Source organism: Phyllostomus hastatus, unplaced genomic scaffold (genome assembly GCF_019186645.2).
Source record: "Phyllostomus hastatus isolate PE091 unplaced genomic scaffold, TTU_PhHast_1.1 phas_contig_1, whole genome shotgun sequence".
Taxonomy (NCBI): Eukaryota; Metazoa; Chordata; class Mammalia; order Chiroptera; family Phyllostomidae; genus Phyllostomus; species Phyllostomus hastatus.
In genome coordinates this window covers 29743256-29768563 of record NW_025333498.1, presented here as the reverse complement: position 1 = coordinate 29768563, position 25308 = coordinate 29743256, and the positions used below count along the sequence as shown (strand labels likewise).

Here is a 25308-nt window from a genome sequence, read left to right as displayed (position 1 = left end):
CATAGCTAACATGTTGCAAAGGCAGATTTAAATTTGGGTTTATTTGTGTCTACAGTTATGTTCTAATTTTTAATATCCCTTACTAAAATTTATTAAAATAAAATTTATCACTGGAAACACTCAAAGTTTAGTCTTTCAAAATAATATAACAAGATGAATAATAGAATGTTTGTGTAAGTTAAACTTTAATTAGTGTCTTAGTAAACTCCTGAATTCTTATAGTCTGTAGAATTTAGGATAATTCTGGTCTTCCTGCCACATTTGTGGTATAAATCTATAGTTGTTTTGACTGAATATAAAAATATAGAAATTTAATATCCAAGCTTATCTTCCTGACAACGTACAGAGAAGTAAAAATTCAAAATGAAAGTACAGAGATACTCATTTTAAGAACTGGACTTTAGTTTTCCAACATAAGGTATATTTTCAAAATCAAGCTGAAAAAGAATTTATCAAATACTACACTTAACAATACATACACCTTTTTGCATATTATACTTAAATAAAAAGCGAGAGGAAAACTTAGCTAGTTACTCAATTTTGGTGCAGATGCCTATTTCTCTAGCCAAACACTTGAGTACCTAATTAACAGCAATGCCGCCAAGTACATGTGCTATGGGTTTCTTTGCACATAATAAATAGGATTGAGCAAATTCTTGTACAAGAGTTTTAATATATCAGGCATTAGACTGTTCTTTTTGTTCAATTTAATAAACAAGTTACTGCTTGAACATTTTCAAGCTTTCCTCCTTTCCTTGAACAGTTTGTAACAGATGTTTACCTGGAAAAGATGCTAGTTGGGGATGTGCGGCTAAGGCTGTGGGTGTACCAAGTGTCCCCAAACCACCAAATTCTGAATGCCCTGAGCTGGCTGAATGTAGACCAAAGACTGGGTGGCTGACCATTGGGAAGGCACTCGACACTGTGGACAGGTTAAACGGTTGATCCCCAGCTGCTCTGAATAAATGTCCTGGGAGGGAAAAGAACACACTTAAAGTTGTACTATAAAAACAGGTCAGATTTATCTGATTTCAGCATTCACAACTTAAGAGAAAATCTGTAACTTCTTGTATATTAAAATTTTATTTTACATTTTTTCTTTTGCATTTCTACTATTTAAGCCCTATAGAATATGTTTCTAGAAACATTAAAGTACTCTAATAAACGTAATTAAAATGAACGGTATAGCTGTATTTACTTTGAACTTGAGAAATGATGCTTTAAGTAAATAATTTTCACTAATTACAATAGTTTGACCTGCAGAAGTGAGGCAAATTTGTCATGTTAATATATGTACATTAAATATGTTGTCAATTCTTCAGTCATAAGGAAAATGAAAACATCTTATTAACATAAGGTTCAAAACCAATGAAATACATCCAGAATCTGTCACCAAGTCATTTCTCAAATTATCATGCAACTAGGCAAAGTACTTCCAGTTTCCATGTGCCAGAATTGAAGCTATGTTCTCTAATACCTTGTAGATGATGAGAGTTAATACCAAAAAGGAATTATATTCTAACCTAATAACACAATGTATAATACAACATAAAGATTTAATGAATATACTAAGATTATTTCTAAATACATTCACAGGTATTTATCAATATAAAAATCTTTTTTTCATTTTGTGGTGGAACTATCATATTCAATTCTAACAATCTCCATATTATACTCAATTCAAATGTGTGAATTTATAATCTCCAGTTATACCTTAAGCAGAATCTAGCACTAAGTGTCATAATCCCAAATGGGAGTGTTATACCATCAAACACAAGACCTGTTTTGTATACTTTGCAGCGATTTGGCAGAAAATCTGTTAATACTTTGAATCTTCCTTTTGCTTCCAGGAAATAATTAAGTTTCCCTGGCTTGATACTACAAAAACAATATCAAACCCCACACTCCAGGCTATTTTAGGAATTCACCATGGGAAAGGTATTGCTCTCTGTGTTAAAATAAGAATAAGGCTTTCTTACTAACACCTGTTTATATCAGACTTGGCTCTGCATTTCAATTGTCACTTTTAACACAAGATGTTTGAAGTACATTTTAAAATATGTTAAAAATAAGTATGCTTTTTATTAGCTAGTTAGAAAGTACAAAGTTATGATTGACAGTCAAGGCTCCACTACAACAAAACAGTAACCAGGTCTCACAGGGAAGATTCTCCAGGTCGTTATGATGCAGGCCCAGAAAGGAACTGCCAGAGGGGAGAACAGGGAAAGGACACAAACTGAGGTATTTTTCTAAGTCAGCCAGTCTTTGTTTCTGTTCACCAAAGCCTAAACAGAAAATTTGTGAATTTCATGCTTTTGCTTTACCAGGGTTCTACGCTGCCTTAGCACTGAAGTGGAGTTAAACACAAACGGCATGCTACTGGGAAAAAGCATTACTCAAATATCACTATCTTGAAGACCAGTGATAGGCCTCAAGAAAGACTGTGTGGTTTTGTTTTTTTTTTTTAGAAAATTCTCTAAAATCCTGCTCCTTTCTTCCTTTCTTTCTTTTTTAAAGAGCCTGTACTGTTAAGAACCAGTATTTAGGCTCACATGTTATTGCATATAAAAATCACTGATTCTCACCAAACCAACTGCCTGAATCAGGTGTCCTTAATCAAATGTTTTATTTAACACCGTATTATGATCAGTCACATTTCCTTCTATATCAGTTTTCTTGATAAGCAAGTTGAACTGAACACTCACTGTAGTTTGGGGATTTTAGAATCATTTGTCCTTTATATTTTACAAAATAACAGTTCTTGAATTATATTTGCTATAAATATAGAAGTGATTTAATACAAAAAATTGAGGGATAAATGCAAAGCTACATAAAATATAAAAATTTATTAGAGATTAAAATTATGAAGGGTCAGAAACTGAGAAATAACTCTACAACAGCTAATAAATTAGTAGTGTGCAGCATTCTTAGATGCATAGTCAAAACATTAATTTTATTGTGAAGCAGTCAATAAGCTAAACCTTGGAGACTCATGGACAGAAAATATGAGCAATACTTAAATAAAGTCACTTTTGCAGCAACAATTAAGAACTAGTCAGTCATACACAATTTGGTAACAAAAAATTCTTTTTTTAATTCTAAAAAGAGTGACATCTAGAAGGACCTGAGTAGAAAATTCAGACAAAATGTAAGTGTATTCACCATGGATTCAAATGGGGAAAAAATAAGTATAATCCTGTACACATAATTACATCTATGGCTGCCAACATTACAAAGAGGCTATCTTACTCTATTTTGTTATTCTTTCTTATAAATTTAATGGAGGAAATAAGTAAAGCACAGAAAGCATCCAAGTAACAATGGAATATATACGGCCTATTCCTCGTTGGTGAGAAAAGATTCACTTTTGTATTTAGTGAAGGAGCCAAGGGCCACCTGAGAACTAGAGCGATACCATGCAGGGTCAAAAATACACATTAGAGACTTTCTCTGGTATATATAGGTAAAGCTGTATCACAGAAGGGAATAATTTCATAATACATCTCATAATTTTTACTATTTTTGCCTTTATAGCAAGAATCTACAATCAGTGAAACAAAAAATATTTCTTATTAAAAGGCTCTGAAACACTATACATAATTTTAGTATTGTTCTACCTTTTAAGAAACATAGATACTGATTTCATTTAAAAATCTTCCAGAACTACTGATATTTATTCAACAGATTCAGTAATTCAGACATTTCATGAACACACCTATTAAGTATCAGGTGCTACGTTTAGTCATCGACACACAGGGATGAATAAAAAAGTCTTTGACCTCAAGGAACTCATGGTTTGACCTGAGTTATGAAAATATTCATAATTAGTATGAATATTTTTTACACTATAATGTATAAAACAAGTCAGTTAACATTTCATTACTATAAACTGGTACTATCATATACAAATTAAGTAATAGATTCCAAATATCTAAAAGAGTACATAATACATAATAGATATACATAATAAATATCTGATGAGTGAATCAATTCACTACTCATTAAGAGCAGATGTCACATCCCTGCAACTGATTCCAAAGGCCTTCAATCTAAACAGGATGTTGTCTTGAATCTTCATGTAAATTTTGCAAAGATGTTTCCTAGTTTCTTTTCACTTTACTTCTCCAACCCTTCTTTACTGACTTAAAAAAAAAAATTACCACTTGGCCCTTTGTTCCTCCTTGATTCCATTTAGGCCACATGTTGAATTTGATCACACAAAATTCTACCACCTCCAATATCTTAAATTCTCAAATTTCACTCTAACCACCGATTTCCACATTTCCATTTCCTTCTTTCTCAGCATGACCTCTGGTCTCTCCTAATTTTCTACCACTCTCCTGACCGGTCTCTCCTTTCCTCTCAATCCTGTCACCCCTCCCCTCCTCTGTGACCTTTTAAGGGAAAGTCTTACACCTATATATCAACTTCTTCCCCACTTCTCAGAATCTTTAATATTTCTGCCAAGTTTCAAGCCTCCCTTCCATTTTGTCTGTAAAGTGACTAAAGTTTTCCTAATCATTAGATCCACTAATCTTTACTTTTCTCATTCTTAACTCCTCTATGTAAATCTGGCATTGCTGATTGCCTCTTCTTATTAAAACCTTTGTTTACCCTTAAGCTTCAGATCATGGAACTATACTGACCCTCTTCTTAACTCTACCTATCTTTCAATAATACTACTGTCTGCTTTTTTGGATTTGTTTTCTACATGGAAGCATTTCTAAAAAATTTTGTCCAGCAACAACCTCTTTGTCTTCATGCATTCTTCCTCGGGTATTTTAAGTTCTTTCACTGTTTTAACTAACACTTCTATGATGGAGTGAATTCTAAATTATGAGTTTCACTCCTTGAGAGCACACACTGAATCTCATTTATCTTTGCACTCCCAATACCTGGCATAATATGAAACACAGTAAGTAGTTAACAAATGTTTCCCACTGTTGGATTTTGGTCACCTAATTTCTCCTACTTCATGCCTATATAACATGCTCTTTGCCTATGTAACATGCTCTTTGACTTTTGCCTTTTATAATCCAATGTATCCTTTCCTAATCATCTATAAATACATATTGCCCAAGAAGTATTCCTGAATCTCTTGGACCAATATGTTTTGATCCTCCTTTGAAGACTCCTGGTTATTCACAATCTGTGTGTTATCATATCATTACTGAATACAAAGTTATGATGAAAAGAGCCATTTCTTAATCATTTTTACTTTCTAAAATATATACTATGTAAAGCAAACCATATTCAGTTACAGAGACATTTCCTAATACTGCTGTGGACAGCTCTAAAATGATAGACTTTAATTTTTTGCTTCTCTCTTCTTATAAAAGACTAGAATAACCAGGAGTCATTCTTTAAAATGATTGAAAACACATCTCACTTTTTTCTCACCTCCAATTATAAATGGCATTCATAATGTTACTAAAAGCTCTCTGGGTAATCACCAGCTGGTTTAATGACATCCATGTGTGGCTTTAATATTTATACAACAGGGGGTGCTGTTTAGATAATACCCTTGGCTCCCCTGCCAGGAAAATGCCTTTAGTCTTCTTTGACTGTCTTGAAATTTCTAGCTACTGTTCACAGTGATTTTTTATCATAAATTGGTGAGGGTTCAGTTACTATTATAACTACATTTAAAACAAAGCATATTCTGTATTAAGAATGGGACAAAACGATGTTTTCTTACATGAAACAAAACATGACACAAGTCAAACTAGCTATATTAACCTTACAACTAAAAAATAATTTTATTTGGATAGGGGAGCACTCCACATTTGGAGAAGTAACTTTTTTCTACATTAATATACCTAGTATTAGAAGATGCTCCCAAATAAAAGCTTGTTATAATTAAAACTCTTAAATTTTCCTTATAGAAAACACTTGCAAATTGATAAATTATATTGTAAAATGAAAATACCTTTAGAAAACCACAATTATTCTTTTTACAGATATTAACATTCAAACATAGTTCAATATGTTGAATGCAACTTTTATTTTAGTTTCTGTTTTAAGTGATAGGTAATAAGGTACTCATTTTACATAATAAAGACTCATATACATCTTTATATCTAAGTTCTCAACTTATAATATGCTGAATACTTTTTATCAGATTCAAATTCTACTAGTCAATCCGTGTATAAGCAATTAAATGTAGTCACACATAATAGCAGTGTCTCAGTAACAAGGCATGGTAACTGCCAGTGTCTTTATTAATGTTAATGAACTTCATGCCAAAACACAGTAAGGGTACTTTCTCCCACAAGAAAACCTAAACTACCAGTGAACAAAATCTCCCATCAATCAGGAAAAGTCCAGATAGCAAATTAAAACAAAATAATTACACAGAATAAGAATGCTAAATCTTCTAAAAAACCAAGGAGAGAGCTTCTTATGACAGAACTCCATATATGCTGTTTTTGTGTGCTAAAAATGTCTTTAAATGTTTTACTGCTAAACCGATGTTACAACATGTCCTCAAACTCATCTCTAGCTCTTTAGAATTGTAAGCATAATTTTACAGCATTGTAAAACTAGCCTTTAGCATACAACCTGTAAATCCTCTAAAATGGTAGTGCATTAAAATAAAAGCCATATGACCACTAGTAACAACTGAGTATAATAATGAAAAGAAAGAGCATCAAAATTACTATAAAAGAAATGCTCAAATTACTGGCTCACATATAAATATCCTGAAACTCAAAATGTACAAATTCTATAAACTTGAACTTTGATTAAAGAACATGCAGAAATATATAGTTAATGGTGACAAAATAGTTTCTACCAAATAATCTTCATTTATTCCTGTATTCTTGTAACTTTTTAAGCCAGTTAACCTTTATATTTTAACAGATAAAACCATGCATGCTATGGAAATAAAGTATTTTACTTATATGTATTTATTTTACTTATATGTATTTATTTTGAGATGTATTTATTTTAGAATAAAAAGAGATACAAAAATAATCCAGAGTACTAACGTCCCCTTATGTTAACATCTTACCTGACAAAAACAATTTTGAAAACCAAGAAATAAACTTTAATTAACTAAAATAAAGAATTTATTCAGATGTTATTAGTCTTCCCACTAATTTTTCAGTCCCCAAATCAAATCCAGAATCCCACATTACATTTAGTTGCTGTGTCTCCTCAGTCTTGTTTTTAGGACCTTGATACATTGAAGAGGACTGGTCAGGTATTTTATAGAATGTTTCTTAATGTGGGTTCCCAATGCTTTCTCATGATTAGAAGAGTTAAACCTTATCAGGAAGGGTATCCAATGTGCCCTTCACAGTGCGACAAACCCAGGGTCCATGACGTCGCTCTGCAGAACTGGTGCTATTAACTTTGATCACTTAGTTAAGTTGGTATCTGCCAGGATTCTATGTAAACTTACTATTTTCCTTTCAGTTGGTCTTTTTTAAAATTAGGAAATGTGCCATTAAATGCCTAGGTAACCTTGGGAACTAAAATTGTCACTCTATAACATTGAACATGGTGAACAAGTTTTTGATTCAGTTCAGCAAAAGAGGTATCAATCCTTAGGGAAATGACCAACCTTAAAAGACAGAAGCAGCTTCTCTTTTAAAATAAACAATTTTTGTTAGATGTAATGAAAGGATTTAGAATTCTAGATTAAAATGCTAAAAATAATATTTTATACATACTTCTATATTCAAATATAGATGTATTTTATTTTGATAATGGAATAGAAAACTGTAACTTAATCCTAAAATCTTGTTTTGCTTATATTTTAATATATTGTCTTAATTTTCCCATAATGAACAAAAATTATTAAAATCAGCTTTGTACACATACTGGGCATATTAACTTGCTGGGGATGCTGTAACAGAGTACTACAAACTGGGTAGCCTAGAGAAACAGAAATTCATTGCCTCACAAATTCCAAAGTCTAAAATCAAGATGTTGGCAGCTCCATGTTCCCTCTGAAGGTGCTAAGGAAGAATCTGTCTGTCCAAGCTTGTCTCCTAGCGTGTGGTATTCTCAGGCTTTCTTCCTACATCTTCATGCAGGCATGTCTCTGTGCCCCAATGTCCTCCTTTTGTAAGGATACCAGTCATATTTGTTAGGAGCCTACACTAACAACCTCATTATAACTTGATTACCTCATTTTTACCTTGATTAACTCTGTAAAGACCCTATCTCCAAATACATTGTGAGACACTAGGCATTAAGGACTCCAACATATTTTTGGGGGGAAAACACAATTTAATTCATAATGCTGGCTTTAATTTTAAGGGTACTTAATCGATTTGAAGTCATTACCATTTTTTAGTAATTTACTGCTAAAATTCTAAATTAAAACTACAAACTTCTTAAAAGTTAAGTAAAACAATATTTCAAAAATAGTTGGTACCTTGTGATCAAACCCCTCATTAAATAAACTCACTGAGGGGGAATAAAAGCTAGACAATTTAATATTTGAGGGCCTTTACTTATAATTTATAGATATCTACAATTATACAACTCAACTAAAAAAGTAAGTATTGTTATCATAGTTCATGCCGTAACATAAATTCACAAAGACACTAAAATACAACCTTAGCATTATCCCAAAAACTCTTAACAAGAGTCCTATTTCATTCTCTTAATGATTTTCTATAGACTGTGAACTGAAGCCCCGGTTATCTTTTAAATAAGAAGTTCTAATTAAAAATAACTTTGGACTTTCAGGGTTTTACTTATTCACTGCCTCTTGAGTAAGGTCAATTGATCTTTTAAGATTCCTTATCCGAAGGCTGATAATGTCCTTTTCCAACCAAAATTTGCATAGTGATTTGGTATTACCTGAGTAAAGCAGGTAATAGCTTAGAAAACTTATTAGAGTTAATTTATCATCTAATTTTCAGTCCTAGTCTTGCAAGTTCATCTTTCTTTACTTTCCTTTCTTCAACAATTATTTCTTGAGCATATATTTCTGTGCCAGGCACTTACTAGAGACTAATAATAAAAGGAAACAGATATGCTCCCTGCCCTTTAAATGTAGATGAATAGACAAATAAGCAAAATGCCACCAAATTATAAATTATATAATTATGCCATGCATAATTATACATTATGAAGAGTATGTATACATTCAATACACTATGAATGAAATTATTAGGTTCAAAAAGATAACAGTGGAACAATTACACAGACATTATGTATGAAGAAGACTTCTCTAATTAATGTCTCAGGACATTTAATCTGAGACAAAGCATAAGAATCAACCACAGGAAGATCTTCCAGAAGGAGAACATATTTGAAATCCTTAGTTGCGAAAGAACGTTTGTATCTAAAGAAGCAAAAGGGCAGGGAGGCTAGAGGATAATAGAACAGAGTGAGAACAGTACCACAAATTTAAGTAGGCAGTGATTAGATCATGGAGGGTCTATCAGTTAGGGTAAAAAGTACAAAATCCCCAATTCAAAATTAGTAAAAGGTAAATGTATTGGCTCACATAAGGCGAAGACTTTTGGAAAAGACTGACTGAACGTTTGCCAGGATCAAACTTCTTTCTTCTTTTGGTTATACATCCTCAGATAGGCCCTTCCTCCCAGATTTGTGGGACTAAAGGGTATCCTTCCTCACCAGCCCCAATAAAAATCCCAGAATGGAATCGCTTTGATTCATCTGATTTGCACCATGTGCCCATTCCTTAACCAATCACAACTGTCTGGGAAATACCATGTTTGGATTGGCTACACGGGGTCACATGCCATCCCTAGAGTTCTGCATGAAAAAAATTTTTAAAGAAAAGTTACCTGGTGGGTTTGCCTGGGGTATAGTGGGGGGAGTGGTGGTGGTGGGGGAAACACAGACAATGGTAATTGAACAACAATATAATAATTTAAAAATATAAAAAAGAATAGGGTGGGCTGGGGTGGGAGTAAAAGACAGAAAACTGTGCTTGAACAACAATTAAAATAAAATTAAAAAAAAAAAAAGAAAGTTACTTGTTTTGGGAGGACAACTTCAGATAATGGTGGAGTGGTAAGAAAGTAGTTGCATGAATCACCCACAGAGGATAATGATAAAAACTGGATTTAAAACAACAAAACTAAAGATACAGGAAGGCATCTAAAAGTAGAGAAAAGCCAAAGAAGGAAGAGGGAAGGTAGGGACTAGTTGAAAAAGGGGTAGAGATTAGTCAAAGAACATATACAAATGACCATGGTCATGGGCAACCGTGTGGGAATTGCTTTTGGGAGTGAGGCGGGGTCTGGGTGGAGGAGGGCAAAGGGGAATAAAATTGGAACAACTATAATAGCATAAACAATAAAATATGTTTTTTTTTAAAGCAGAGAAAAGCCGGAGGAGAAATTAACAATTAACCTGAAAAAACGGTAATGAGAAGGAGTAAAAAGTGTGACTTGGTGGTGTTCTGGTCTGCTAATGCTATCTAAACCTCACAGCTACAATCGCAAAATACAATGGAAGAAAATGAACAGGCTTATTAACTAAAGGTGCTACAAATCAGAATCCAGGACTGAGAAAACATCAGAAAATTTAAAGGGGAAATCCTGACAGTGAGGAAATCACAAAAAGCATGAGACCAATATTCAGAGCTTAAGCCATCCAAATGGCTAGCTGTAAGTACACTGTGAATGAATCGGGAAAGACTACAGGGACTTGGCAAAAGAGCCAGCAGAGAACATAGAGAAATCTACTCTTGAAAGACAGGGCTACACACAGTAGAGTTGTTGAATTTGACATATTCCATTTTTTAAATTTTTATTATTTTTATTTATCCTCACCCAAGGACATACTTATTGATTTTAGAGTGGGGGTAAGGGAGGGCCAAAGAGAGGGAGAGAAACATGATCTGTTGCCTCTCGCAAACACCCCAACTGGGGACTGAACCTACTATCCAGGTATGTGCTCTGACCAGGAGTTGAACCCACAACCTTTTTGTTTATGGGATGATGCTCCAACCAACTGAGCAACACTACCCAGGGCTGATGTATTTCTTAACTGAACAAATTCCTTCACTGTGAATGGCTTAGATAAAAGAAAACCTTCAATATCAGAGTACAGAGTCCAAAGCCGGCAGAGCAGCTGGAAATTAGAGGGTAATCTTAGAAGCAAGGAAACTACACAGAAAGAAACTCATTCTGCCTTAATTCTTGGCTAATGCAACAAATTTCACAGGCACAAAGAGGACACACAGGAGGCCAGTCTAAAAAAAAGCAACAGTGAGGAGCCAAAACACAGCATACAGACTATCATCAGTATGTTTTTAACCACAATGTAACTAAAATGGACATCAATAAAACAATTTCAGTATGTAGATTGGGGTGGGGGTGGTGGTGTATAAGGGGACTAAATAGTAATGGAAAAAATACAATTTAAAAAATCAAAATATTTAAATGCTAAATAACTGATTTCTAAACAACCAACCAAAGAATTCATAAAGGAAAATAAAACACATTTTAATTAGAATGATAATGAAATGAAAACATACCAAAATTTGTGAGATATAATCAGAGCTGTATTTAAAAGGGAAATTTATAATAGTAAATAGATATATGAGAAAAAGGAGAAAGGTACACACCAAATAAATATAAAGGAACCGAAAAAGATATTTCATGCAAGTGGAAAGGGAAAAAAAGCTGGGTAGCAGTACTTGTATCCAACAAAATCGACTTTAAAACCAAGGCTTTAGTAAGAAACAAAGGACACTACATAATGATAAAGGTAACAATCCAACAAGAGGATATAACGCTAGTAAACATTTACTCATCCAATAGAGAAGCACCTAAATATGTGATGCAAATCTTGATGGACATAAAGGGAGAGGCTGAAGTAACAGAGTCAGAGTCAGGGACGTTAACACCCACTGACTTCAATGGATAGATCTTTCAGATCGAAAATCAACAAGGACAGACACAGCTGCATAAAACAAACACTAGATCAAATGGATTTAATAGCTATCTTCAGAGGATTTCTCCCCAAAGCAGCAGAATATACACACTTTTCAAGTGTGCATGGAACGCTTCCTAGGATAGAACACATGTAATGACACAAAGCAAGTCTTAATAAATTTAAGGTGATTGAAATCAAAACAAGCATCTTCTCTGACCACAATGCTATTAAACTAGACAACAATCACAAGAAGACAACTGAAAAATAGATGAAGAAATGGAAGCTAAATAACATGTTATTAAACAATGAATGGGTCAACAACAAGATCAAGGAAGAAATCAAAAGATACCTTGAAACAAATGAAAATGAGGACACAACAATTCAAAATCTGTGGAACACTGGGAAAGCAATCCTAACAGGGAAATTCATAGCATTACAGGCCGATCTTAAAAAAAAAAAAAAAAGAAAAGAAAAAGAAAAAGCCCAAATAAACAATCTAACTTGACACTTAAAGGAACTTGAAAAAAAAAACAACAACAAACAAACCCAAAGTAAGTAGAAGGAAGGAAATAATAAAGATCAGAGCAGAACCAGGCAAGAAAAAAAGAGAGGACCCAAATAAATACAATGAGAAATGAAAGAGGAGAAATAACAATTAACACCAAAGAAATACAAAGGGCTGTAAGAAAATATTATGAACAACTATATGCCGGATAATTGGACAACCTGAATGGAATGGATAAATTCCTAGGAACATCAATCTTCTAAAAATAAATCAGGAAGAATCAGAGAATGTACATAGACAGATTACACCTAGTGAAATTCAAGCAGCAATCAAAAAACTCGCAACAAACAAAAGCCCTGAACTGGTGGCTTCACAGGTAGATTTACCAATTATTCCATGAAGAACTCACACCTCTCCTTCTCAAAGTATTTCAAAAAATTCAAGAGGATGAAAGGCTCCCAAACTCATTTTACAAAGCCAGCATTATCCTAATTCCAAAATGAGATGAAGACACTACAAAGAAAGAAAATTACAGGCCAATATCCCTGATGAACATAGATGCTAAAATCCTCAATAAAATATTAGCAAACCAAATACAGCAATGCATCACAAAGATCATACACCATGATCAAGTGGGATTTATTCCAGCAATGCAAGGTTGGTACAACATTCAAAGATGAACAAATATGATTCACCATGTATAAACAAAATGAGGGGAAGAAACACATGATCCCATTAACAGATGAAGAAAGAGCATTTAATAAAATCCAGCACCCATTTATGATAAAAAGTCTCAGCAAAGTGAGAGCAGAGGGAACATACCTAAACATAGTAAAGGCCATATATGACAAACTCACTGTCAGCATCATACTCAACAGGCAAAAACTATAGACCTTCCCCTTAAGATCAGGAACAAGAGAGCTATGTCCACTTGCACCTCCCTTACTCAACATGCTACTAGAAGTCCTAGTCAGAACCATCAGACAAGAAGAAATTAAAGACATCCAAATTGGAAAGGAAGAAGTAAAGTAGTCTTTGTTAGCTGATGAGAAGATTCACTACACAGACAACCCAGATCTAGCAGGCAGAACAGAACAGTTCTGAAGCCAGTTGTGTCAATGGCTCCTGATCACTAGTACAGCTGAAATGGTATGATTCATGGAGCCATCAGCCAGAACAGTGGTATCCTCATTGAACCAGAGGTAGCTTCCTTAAGCAGTACAATTCAATAGTAAGGCTCTGAAATCATTCATGGTGGTAAGGGGTCAGCTCCTCAATAATTTTATAAGTACCTAACTCCCTATATTAAAGCACTTTCTGCTTAAAACAGCTTTACTGGTTTATGTTAAGTCTAGCTGAACTGACTGATATATCAACCAACAACTCCAACTTGTGATAGCTCCCAAACCAAAGGATTTTTCATTCTATTACAACTGGCTTGATACACCTGCCATACACTTTTCACATAACCACACACTTTTCAAAGTAATACTAATTGAGAGGTAAGTGAAAGCTTAAAAATAACATGTATAACTTTGGAGGTAAAGGAGGATTTCTTAAATAGGCAAAAAGCATAATCATAAATTTAAAAATTGATAGATCTGACTATACTAAAATTAGAAGTTCAATTCATCAAAAGACAATGTAAAATAAAGATATACCATAGACTGAGAAAAAGATATCTCCCACAAACACAGTGAAAAAAAGATCAGTATCCAAAATTTTTTAAAAACTCACAAGTCCATTAAAAAAAGATAGACAACCCAATACATATATGCACCAAAGCCTTAAATAAACACTTCAATAATGAGGAAAGCCAAAAGGCTAAAAACTTATAAAAAGGCACCTTAATAAAACACTACTTCATATTCATCACTGACAAAAATCAAAAAGTCTGGTAATGACAAGTGTTAGCATGGCTGATAAGCATCAAAACTTCTAACATATAGCTGGTGGGGAAATAAATAGGTACTACTGATAAAGTTGAAGACATCTTCAGAAAAGGATGCTTATTTGCATTAGGATCCATGTAAAATAATGGTCATAACATTGTTTTTAATTGGCAAAAGTTGGAAATAACTCAAATATTCATCAACAATAGTGTAGATATAAAAATGGATGAATATTCCATTCAAATGCAACATGCAAAAAGGTAATGAGCCTTTTACCCTTAAAACTTTTTTCTCCACATTTCTCATTACATCTCTCCTCACACAGTTCTTCAAGTCATGTCAGAGCTTCAATCTCCCTCTCCACATCACTTCATATCCCATTAGAATCTACTCCCTAAATATTTTCTGGAAGTTTGCTTTTTTTCTCCACCTCCAATAATTCCTTAATGTGGGCCCTCATCGTGTCTGACTCAGTAAATATGAGTACCTCCCTAAAGGCCTTTATTCTAGTTTCACCCCCTTGCAAAGTGGTGAGCTACATGGTGCTAGAGCTGTCAATTTCAAAGTAGTATGATCATATAAAATCCCTCCATTTGATGACATATGAATAAAAATAATGCTTACAGTTTACTAGGCACCTACTATATGCTAGGCATCACTATAATGCTGCAAAGTGGGTGTTTTTATATCTATTTTATACACTAGATGAGGCGATGGAACCCCAGAAAGGGGTAATTTACCCAAATTCACACACCTAATAAGTTGACAAGTCAAGACTCAATTTCAGGGCTTTACAAAGACTCCTTGCTCTTTAATTACCACATTATTCTACCTAAATTCCTAAGCATGGTATATGAAGTTATCAATGACATAACCTTAGCCTACTCCTGAGGTTGAAATCCTGTCCTCTGTCCCTCTGTTTCACTTAGCCTACAGCAGATACTACCTATCCAGTCTCTCTTTTTCCCTTGCTAATAATTTCTATTTTACTTAAGGCAGCAATACATTAATCTAAAAACTATTTTCCCTGGCCTCCCTTGAAGCTGATACTACCATTTACACAATTCCGGCAAAAGATATACAAGGCAGAAACTCCACCAGGTGGTATTTCTGGGAAGGCTCTTTAAAAGGGGTCAAAGCAAGCAGGCATGCTGCTTTTGCTGCCTCATGCCCACCCCTTCTTCCTTCCTGGAAAACAATGCTATAAGTGGATCAGGCCTCTTACAGACAGGAGAGACCCATGTGAACATCAGAATTCCTTACTTCAAAGAAATGATTTAAAATTAGAAGTTCAGATTATGTGATGACATAACCCACCCAGCACTGCCTAACCAGGATTTGTCACACTTGTGGAGAGATAGGTGGTCAGCAATTGTGAGATACATATGTAAATGGGTCTCTTTAATTTTAAAAAGAAAAGTAGGAATACTTCAGCTTTAACTAGAAATTTTAAACAGTTTACCTATTTTATTTACTCAGCATTTTTATTTTTATAAGCTTTGGTTTGAAGATGATTACCTAAAAAAAAAAATAGAAAAACCACGGGTCTAAGATACAGCTGAACTATAACTGAAATTTCCCAAATTCCTATCTTTGTATGATTTCAAATGACCACAACTCTCAAGCTAATCCACTCCGTAAAGTTTAATTATGCAACTATGTTTAAATACTTTTCTCTCAGCTTTCACTTAGAGCCAGTATGTGCAGTCTGAGTATCTGTGAAACTCACAAGTAGGATACTGGGCAGCATTTGGTTTTTCACACAAAAGTTCTGGTAGCATAATTGCTACATCGCCCAAGGCCAGGATAAAAGTTCACATTTTCCTGAGGAATTTTCCTGAGGAACTGATATGCTGACTAGCATCAGTATATGAGATATATATGTATTTTTCCCTTTTATTCTTAATAGTTCATTTGTTTTTTGTTTAATATTGGTGGCTTTCTTTAGTTAATATCTTTTTAGGGCCTATCTTTTGATATTTTAGTTAACTGTTTTGTTTACTATGATAATACATTTCCTGACAGCTGTCCCAAAATATTTATTAGAGGCAGGCAAGTTATTTTTAAATCATAACTTAAACAGAAATACTGCATTCCTTATATTCTGCTAAGACCAACAAAACATATATATGCAGATGGCCTTAGATTAATTAATCTTTACTGCAGTGTTATTTTCTATCCAAGTTACTGTAATAAAAATGACAGGTGTTTTGTAAAAGGCAATCCAGCATGGTCCCTCCCTACATGTTCCTGCTGAGTACACCAAAAATTCAAGGCCTTGACCGCTCTTTAAGTAAGCCCTTTCTTAGGATTGCATTTGCAGTGATCAGCCTTGAAGGATGAGGTAACATTTGCCTCTAGATAAAGGGTTTGTTTTCATTTACAATAAAAGCAGTGGATTCTTTAAGCTCAGTATTCCTAAACTGTGACACAAACCCACTGCATGTACAAGATTCAAGATGGCTGGAACTTGAGAGGCATGGAAAGCCAGTGCCAACATGATGCTCATGCTGTTTGCTGTGCTGTAAGTAATGAAATCTCTGACCCAGGAGACAGCAGGCTAACTTGTGGGTAGGCACCATCTCAAATCCTCACAAGGTACTGATTCCAAATAAGTGAGTTAGTTAATCATTCAATGTTGAAAAGCAGGTTTGAATTATATCCCTTGTAACTCAGTGGAATTTCTGTAGACATACCATTAATAAAGAAGACAGAATGGTCTATTAAAATAACTACTTAAAACAGAATTTCCTGGCCCTGCTGTTGTGGCTCAGTGGATTGCACGCCAGCCTGAAAACCAAAGGGTCATGGGATTGATTCCCAGTCAGGGCACTGCCTGGGTTATGGGCCAGGTTCCCAGTAGGGGGCATGTGAGAGGCAACCACACATTGATGTTTCTCTCCCTCTCTTTCTCCTACCCTTCCCCTCTGTCTAAAAATAAATGAAGATCTACAAAAAGGAAAGAAAAGAAATGAAAAGAAAAGAAAAGAAAGGAAAGAAAGTCCATCCCCAAGGGATCATTAAAAAACTGTTCAAGTTTTGACATTTTAAAGATGAAAATTCTGTTTGACTCTATACACCAAAAAAAAAAGTGAGGAGAATCACATTGTTTAAGATAAAGAGGCCAAGGTCTATTATGACTCTATGATTTTATTTTAAAGTGGACAGAATTATTAGGCAATGAATAGGCTAAAAATATCACATCAAACAAGACAGAAAAATGTGGTAAACTGAGTTATACGGGACAACTAAGCATTCTCTTACATAAGTTGTGCATTGGAAGTTAATACTATGCTTTACTTTAAACATAACCTACAACAGTGTGAAAATTAAAAACGAAAAAGCATTTTCCCAGTCAGTGAAAAAACTAGTAATATAGGTATTCAAATGTGTTAATAGGTGATATATTTCTGAATAAGCATAGAAATAAACTATACTTTCATTCAATGTAAGTAGCAACATAAAAACTCTACAACCTTTTAAACTGGTAAATAAATGACAAAAACGTATTCCTTTCCAGACAAGGAAATTTCTAACAATACTCAGAAAGCTAGCATGCCCCAACCACTTCTGCAATTCCCAACTATCACAAACAAAAAATGGTGTCCTAATGTGACTAATCAGAATCACAAACAATTCAAGTGTCACGAATTCAGGAAACTAAGTGAGAAACAGGTGATGGCAAAACTTCCAGAAAACTCAGGGCTCTGAATTCAAATATAATATTAAAGAACAGTTATAAAAAGCAGGAAAGAAAAATTATAAAAGTAGAACTCTTCAATCATTTAGACAAAGTCAGTGGAAGTAAAATGCCAATTATGGCATCATCTTTTCTGAATACAGCAAATCATCAAAGGCATTCTTCAGTTATACATCATTATCATTTTATACACCAGGGAAGTGTGGATCAAGCTGTTCAATGTTAACTTTAACCCAGATTGTACAGGGTACAGGACAACAGAGATTTCACTTATTTACTTTTTAATGTTATGCTATTTTATTTTAGCTATTTTGTAATCACTAAGAAAATTTTAGAAATGTATTCTGATAAAACAATGACAAAATAGCATCCTTGTTGTTGTTCCATTGATTAAAAAAAATCAAAATAATTAAATACATACTTGGCAAATTGCTAGGGTATTTGTTAGCAAATATTCCATATTTATGCATTTCACTTACCCCAAATTACAACCTAATCTTGAAAAAGTGAAATACCATTTACTTGTACTTCTTATAAACATATAGAATAATCTATAAGATTATTTGAAAATATTTAAGATTAAAAAGCTTCCTATTGATAAAGAAATGAGTTAATCAAGTTCAGCTGTAAAAAAAAAAAAAAGGATGTATTCTACTAAATCTGTGTTTGGTCAAGAAGTGATTTGGCATGGTTATTAAAAACACCTCCTGCAGAAAGAAAGAAGGAGCTCCTACCCTTTGCAACAGCATGGATGGAGCTGGAAAGCATTATGCTAAGCGAAACAAGCCAGGCAGTGAAAGACAAATACCACATGATATCACCTTTAACAGGAACCTAAACAACAAAACAAAGAAATAAGCAAAATATAACCAAGACACTGAAATAGGGGACAGACTGACAGTGACCAGAGGGGAGAGAAGAGGGAATTTCAGGGGGGAATGGGTAGTGTTTACAGGAACAAATTTGGAGGACACATGGACAAAAACTAGGGGTGGGGGATAATGGTGGGGAAGAGGGGAGGGTTGGGTGGGTGGGCTGGAATGGGAGTAAGTGGGAGAAAACTGTACTTGAACAATGATTAAAATAAAATTTTTAAAAAATCCATTCATATTTTTCCAAAAACAAAAAGAAGAAAAAGAAACTAACTGAGATGGGGTATAAATTGTTCTATAATTATACTCACTGTAATAAAGAATTATCAAAAAAAATACCTCCTATGTAATTAATGCAAATTAAGGGTATTTTCACTTCTGAAATAAAGCTCTCTTTTTAGCAATATAAACTTTAGTCATGTTTACAAGAAACTTTAAAAGCTCTAAGCTTTTAAAATATTTTCCAACAAGTAAATGATCTAGATGCCTTAGTATACGCCTGTGAGATGAGACAGCTGGAATTTGGTAAAGGTCATTTCAATATTGAAAGCAGATTTAGGGCAAAGGGTTCACAGCATTGGTACCTTCTCCTATCACCAAGAATTCCTTTGTATTTCTTCATTCCCTCATGGGTGTAATGTTTTCAAAAGACTTTGAATATATTAATTTATTAATTGAAATGGTGACATTAATATGAAACTCACAAAGAGAGCGTCTAATAAGTATGAAATGCATGGAATAACCAGTGCTACCCAAGTGTCCTGACAGAATTCAAAAAAGCAGAGACTAGATGTTTAAGATAGCCATTGTTCCACAGGTCAGTGGAGGTAATGAGAACAGTTTATTCAGAGCTGCATAAAACACTACAAACACAAATTAGTAAAAGAATGGCATTCTAAAATTGAGTTAATAAGGATATTCACCACATGGGTTGATTGTAGAGCTAAGCGAAGCAGCTCCAGTGGAAAGGCCGCCTTTTGACACAGATGAAGCCACAGAAGGCATAGAAGAGGAAGTTGGTACAGTAGAGGAGGCTGTTGAGGATGGTAACCGTTCTCCAGACTCCATATCTACGAGAGGGAGAAAAATATTAGTTCTCAGTGTTAGAGGAAGTATTCAAAAGAGTTATACACACTTAAATTAAGTCAAATATTTAGGCATAGTTTTTAAAGTTATGAAGTTTAGAACATGTATTCTTCAGAAACATAAAATATGGAATAAAAAACAAAATAAAAATACCAATTATGAAATAAGTTTAATGTTAAGTATACCAAATCCCCTCTCTATTAGGATTGTAGAGTTTCCTTATGTCAAAAAATTAATAATGATATAACTATAGGAATTTCACACATGTGCCACAACCTTAGGAAAATTAATATATCAACTTCTTATTCTTCTACATCACTTTATCATCCACTCACTTACCACACAATGCCCATATTGTTTTAATAAAACAAGAAAATACCATTACATTTCAATGGACTGTAACCCTGTCTTATTAATCCAGATAGAAATATGCTTGTTGGACTCAAGAATCCAAGAATATGACCTCATAATCTCCAATACAGTGAGACCCTCCCTCAAAAGACAAATTACATTTCATAGTTTTTAGTACAATCACGTTTGAAGGATGGCCTCAAAATGACCTTAATATGACCAATTTATTATAACCACCTCTAAGCATCTTCATTAATCTGTTTGGCTATTTTGGGTACAATATTATATTGATCTTATTGTAATAGTTTACATTGATACAAAAAAATCTAGAATAGAAATGAGTGAAGGAGGTCAAGGGTACAAAATTTCCATTTATAAAATAAATTAAGTCATGGGGACATAATGTATAGCATGGTGACTACTATTAGTAAAACTGTACAGTATATTTCAAAGTTGCTAAAAGATCTTAAAAGCTGTCATTACAAGGAAAAAAACTATAATTACGTGTGGTGATAGATAACTGGGCTTATTATGGTGATCATTTCACAATATGTACAAATACAGAATCATATTGTACAACTGTAACTAATATAATGTTACATGTCAATTATATGTCAATAAAAATTTTATCTGTATTAGTTTATGGTCATTTTAATACTCTCTGCATACCCTGATCCCCAAATTAAGCAAGGCAATTGTGAAGTTCACAATTTATAGGAAGAAACAAAAAAAGATACTGCTCACCTGTAAACTTAAAATTAACCAAGAGTAAACTTTCACCATTTAAATAATCTAAACATAAAAAGATATCTGTAGGGAATTCTACAGCCAATTCACATAATTACTATGTATTTTCTAAGAAAAAAATAGTTTGATTTAATTTTAAATACTGACAAATTAAAATAATGCAGGGTTGATGTTTAAATATCGATTGAACCCATATGGTATTTAGATGATTTTTCTCTTAAATATGTATGGTAAAGATAATCTCATGTTGATACACAGGATCATTTGTAAGACAATTTCAATGAGTTTCCCAATCACATACAATTAAAAAACTTCATGTTCTGGCATTGTCAATTATCTCCACAGGGATGGTACTGCTGTAATGAGTGTGGGCATATTCTTAGAGAACTTTTCTTACTTTTTATCAGCATTCATCAGGGAAAGGCACGGTTAGTACTGATGGGTATGTGGAACTAATGCCTAAAGCACAAGTTTTAGGTCATCAATAGTAACTAACGAGCTTTGAGGCATGTGGCTATCTGATGGCAAGGCCTATAGGACACGTCTTTACAAACTATTTTCACCAACATCTCATTTCACTAAATACAAAAAAATGTAGATTTTTTACTTAAATAGATTTTACCGGAAGACTTTTTAAAAATTTATAGCTAATAACCACATTGTATACAAAAATTCTAAAATGTGCTATTTATTGCTACTTTAAAATATTTTTATTTATTTTATTTTTTAGAGAGAGAGGAAGGGAGAAAGAGAGGGAGAGAAACATAGATGTGAGAAACACTGATCAGTTGTCCCTCCTAGGCACTCAGAACTGGGAACCCAACCTCAGCACAGGCATGTGCCCTGACCGGAAATCAAACCCAAAACCTTTCACTTTGAGGGATGCTGCCCAACCAACTGAGCCACACAGATTAGAGGTACTGAAATATACTATTATTTAAAAATAATAAAAGGTGGATTTATTTTAAAAATTGCCTTTGTATTGCACAGCAAAAATACCTTTGTGATATAGATAAGCACGTTAGCTGAGTACTTCAATATAAGAGCTAAATAATAGTCATTACTTTTTAATAAGATAATAAATTATACACCCTAGGTATATTTCTTTCTGTTGATATAACTTAATTCAGGATTATGGTTAAGGAAAACCCAGAAGGCATAATGAGCAGTCTCTATATATTGCTCACTGGAGATTACTTTTCCTAGAAATATTTATTAAAGTAAAAAATAAGCATACATTTGGATCTTACAATCTTTTAAGAATCTACTTTACGGATAAAGTACAAGTAGAAACTTTATTACAACATTGTTTAAAAGTAAAATAAACTTTAAACCTGACAATAAAAAATGGAACTAGAGCTAGTAGCTTGAGGTATGGGGGCCTCTTTTAGTTTCAGTAAAAATGCAATTTTCTCTTATTCTTTGTTCTTTTTGTTCATGTAAGTGCAAATGAGCTTAACTCATTTTATAAATGTGTATGCAGCCATTATCCTTAGTTCTATATATACATTATTTACGTGCCATTTTGTTTTAACTATTTTGATCCTAGATGTATATTTTCATTTTTTAAATTCTAAACCAGTGGTTCTCAACCAACTGTACTTCACTGTTTTGTTTCTATTTTTAAAATTATATTTTGTTGATTATGCTATTACAGGTATCCTGATTTTTCCCCATTTGCACCCCTCCACCCAGGGCCACCTACTCTCTCGGGCAATCCCTGCACCATTGTTCATGTCCATGAGTCATGTGTATAAGTTCTCAGGCTACTCCACTTCCTATACTGTACTTTACATCCCCATGGCTATTCTGTAACTACCTGTTTGTATGTCTTACTCTCCTCACCCCTGTCCCATCTGGCACCCATCAAAATACTCGGCATATCCATGATTCTACCTCCGTTCTTCTTGTTTACTTACTTTGTTTTTTAGACTCAATTGCTGATCGATATGTATTTCTTGCCATTTTATTGTTCATAGTTTTTATCTTTTTCTTGAATAAGTCCCTTTAACATTTCATATAATAGTGGTTTGGTGATAATGAACGCCTTTAGTTTTTTCTTGTCTGGGAATCTCTTTATCTGCCCTTCAATTCTAAATGATAGCTTTGCTGGATAGAGCAATCTTGGCTGTAAGTCCCCGCTCTTCATGACTTTGAGTATTTCTTACCAATACCTTGTAGCATGCAAAGTTTCTTTTCAGAAACCAGCCAACAGTCTTATCGGAACACCCCTGAAAGTAACTACAGATTCTTTTCTCTCATTGCTTTTAACATTCTCTCTTTATTTTTACTCTTTATCATTTTAATTATGATGTGTTTTGGAGTGTGCCTCTCTGCACTCATCTTGTTTGGGACTCTCTGTGTTTCCTGGACTTCCATGTTTATTTTCTTCAGCAAATTAGGAAAGTTTTCTGTCATTATTTTTTCAAATAGATTTCCAATTTCTTCCTCTTTCTCTTTTCCTTCCGGCACCCCTCTGAAGTGAATGTTGGAACATTTAAAGTTGTCCCAGAGGCTGCTTATACTATCCTCATTTATTTGGATTCTTTTTTCTTCTTGTTCTGATTGGTTGTTTTTTGGTTCCTTATGTTCCAAATCATTGATTTGATTCTCAGCTTCATCCACTCTACTGCTGTTTCCCAGTAAATCGTGTTTTATTTCAATTAGTGTATCCTTCATTTCTGACTGGATCTTTTTTATGCTGTTGAGCTCCTAAGTTCCTTAAGCATCCTTATAATCAGTGTTTTGAACTCTGCATCTGATAGATTGTTTATCTCCATTTTGTTTAGCTCTTTTTCTGTAGTTTTAATCTGTTCTTTCATTTAGGCCATATTTCTTTTGTTTCCTCATCTTGACAGCCTCCCTATATTTGTTTCTATGTATTAGGTAGAACTGCTTTAACTCTGTTGTGATAGTGTGGCCTAATGTAGTAGGTATCCTGTAGAGTGCATTAGCACAGCCTCCCCTATCACCCAAGCTGGGTACTCAAAATGCACTCTTTGTGTGGGCTGAGTACACCCTCCTGTTGTAGTTGAGCCTTGGTTGCTGTTGGCAGATCAATGGACAGGATTTACCCAAGCCAGTCAGCTTCAAGGATTAGCTGTGACCACTGAAGACCAACCTCCACTGTCTGTGGAGGATCAGCTGTGCAAGGGTAGTGTGGTGGTACTCCGATGTGGTCTGCAGGTGTCCACTGGGTACACTGACCCTGGGGTTTCCCAGGTAGTGCAGGCCAGGGTCAGACCCCATCTGTGTTTTGCCTGGGGCCACCCTGCCTGAGCTATAAAGCAATCTGAGATGGCTGTATTTGTGCTGGGCTTGGAGATTCCCAGGGGAAGCTAAGCTATGAATCTAGGTTGGCTGCTGATAGTCCCTAGCTGTGGGCTCACAGAGGCCAGCTGTTGCTTCTTTGAAAGGATTTAGGAAGTTGTGGAACATGAGCTAAGACCAGCCATTCATACAGAAAAGCTGCTTGGGTGGATGTATAAGTTGGATGGGGCAGAGCCTCTGGGGATCTCCAAGGCAGGTCAAACAGCGTTAGCCAGATTGATGGAGTAGCAGATATGGTACCAGCTTCCTGGTTCTGTGGGTGTAGGATTTAGAAAGGACAATGGCCTCTGTTTACCTTGATGACAGACACTTCAGTTCCTCCCTTCATGCCACTGGTGCCTTTCAAGCTTCTACTCTGGTGCTGGAGCTCAGAGGAAGTGAGTCTGAGTAGGTGAGTTGTGTGTAGGTTTTTAAGGGGAACTACTTGGGGCTCCAGAAGTTTCGTCTATGAACTCAATTCCTGCTGGTTTTTGCAGCCAGAAGTAATGGGGACTTATCTTCCTGGCACTGGAACCCTGCAATGGGGGCACGGTGTGGGGCTGGGACTCCTTGCTTGCAAGATATCCCTCCCAAATTTTTATCCACCACACGTGGGTGAGGAACCAGCCCATTCTGTGTCTGGATGGATGTCGTTTCTTTAATTCCAAAGTTGTCAGACTTCCATTCAACTCGATTTCTGACATTCCTGAATGATGGTTGTTCTATTTTTAGATGCAATTTTGATGTGGTTGTGAGAAGAAGAGAGCTGTGTCTGCCTATGACATCTTGACCACAAGTCAGACATATTTTTAGTCAGTCAATATGACCTCTTAGGTGGCTGAGTATTCTCTTTGTATACCAAGTTCTTTTTTTTAATACTGGAGCTAAGTTTAATTTTTTTCATGTTTTAATAGGAATTTTGAAATTCTAGTAACCCCAAATGGTCAATTACTCTATGTTTATCTTATACAT

General features: G+C 34.5%; 1 protein-coding gene across 3 annotated transcripts in view; it reads right to left on the bottom strand.

Moving 5' to 3' along the window:
• The window catches only part of BAZ2B (bromodomain adjacent to zinc finger domain 2B), a 364968-nt gene that overhangs the window by 117707 nt on the left and 221953 nt on the right, over positions 1-25308 (bottom strand). For all 3 annotated transcript variants that reach the window (XM_045821942.1, XM_045821977.1, XM_045822067.1), the window contains 2 exons: positions 19767-19913; positions 782-970 (listed from right to left, as the gene is read on the bottom strand). In XM_045821942.1, coding sequence (XP_045677898.1) covers positions 782-970; positions 19767-19911 — 334 coding nt within the window. In that variant the 5' untranslated portion in view covers positions 19912-19913. The remainder of the gene's footprint in view (positions 1-781; positions 971-19766; positions 19914-25308) is intronic.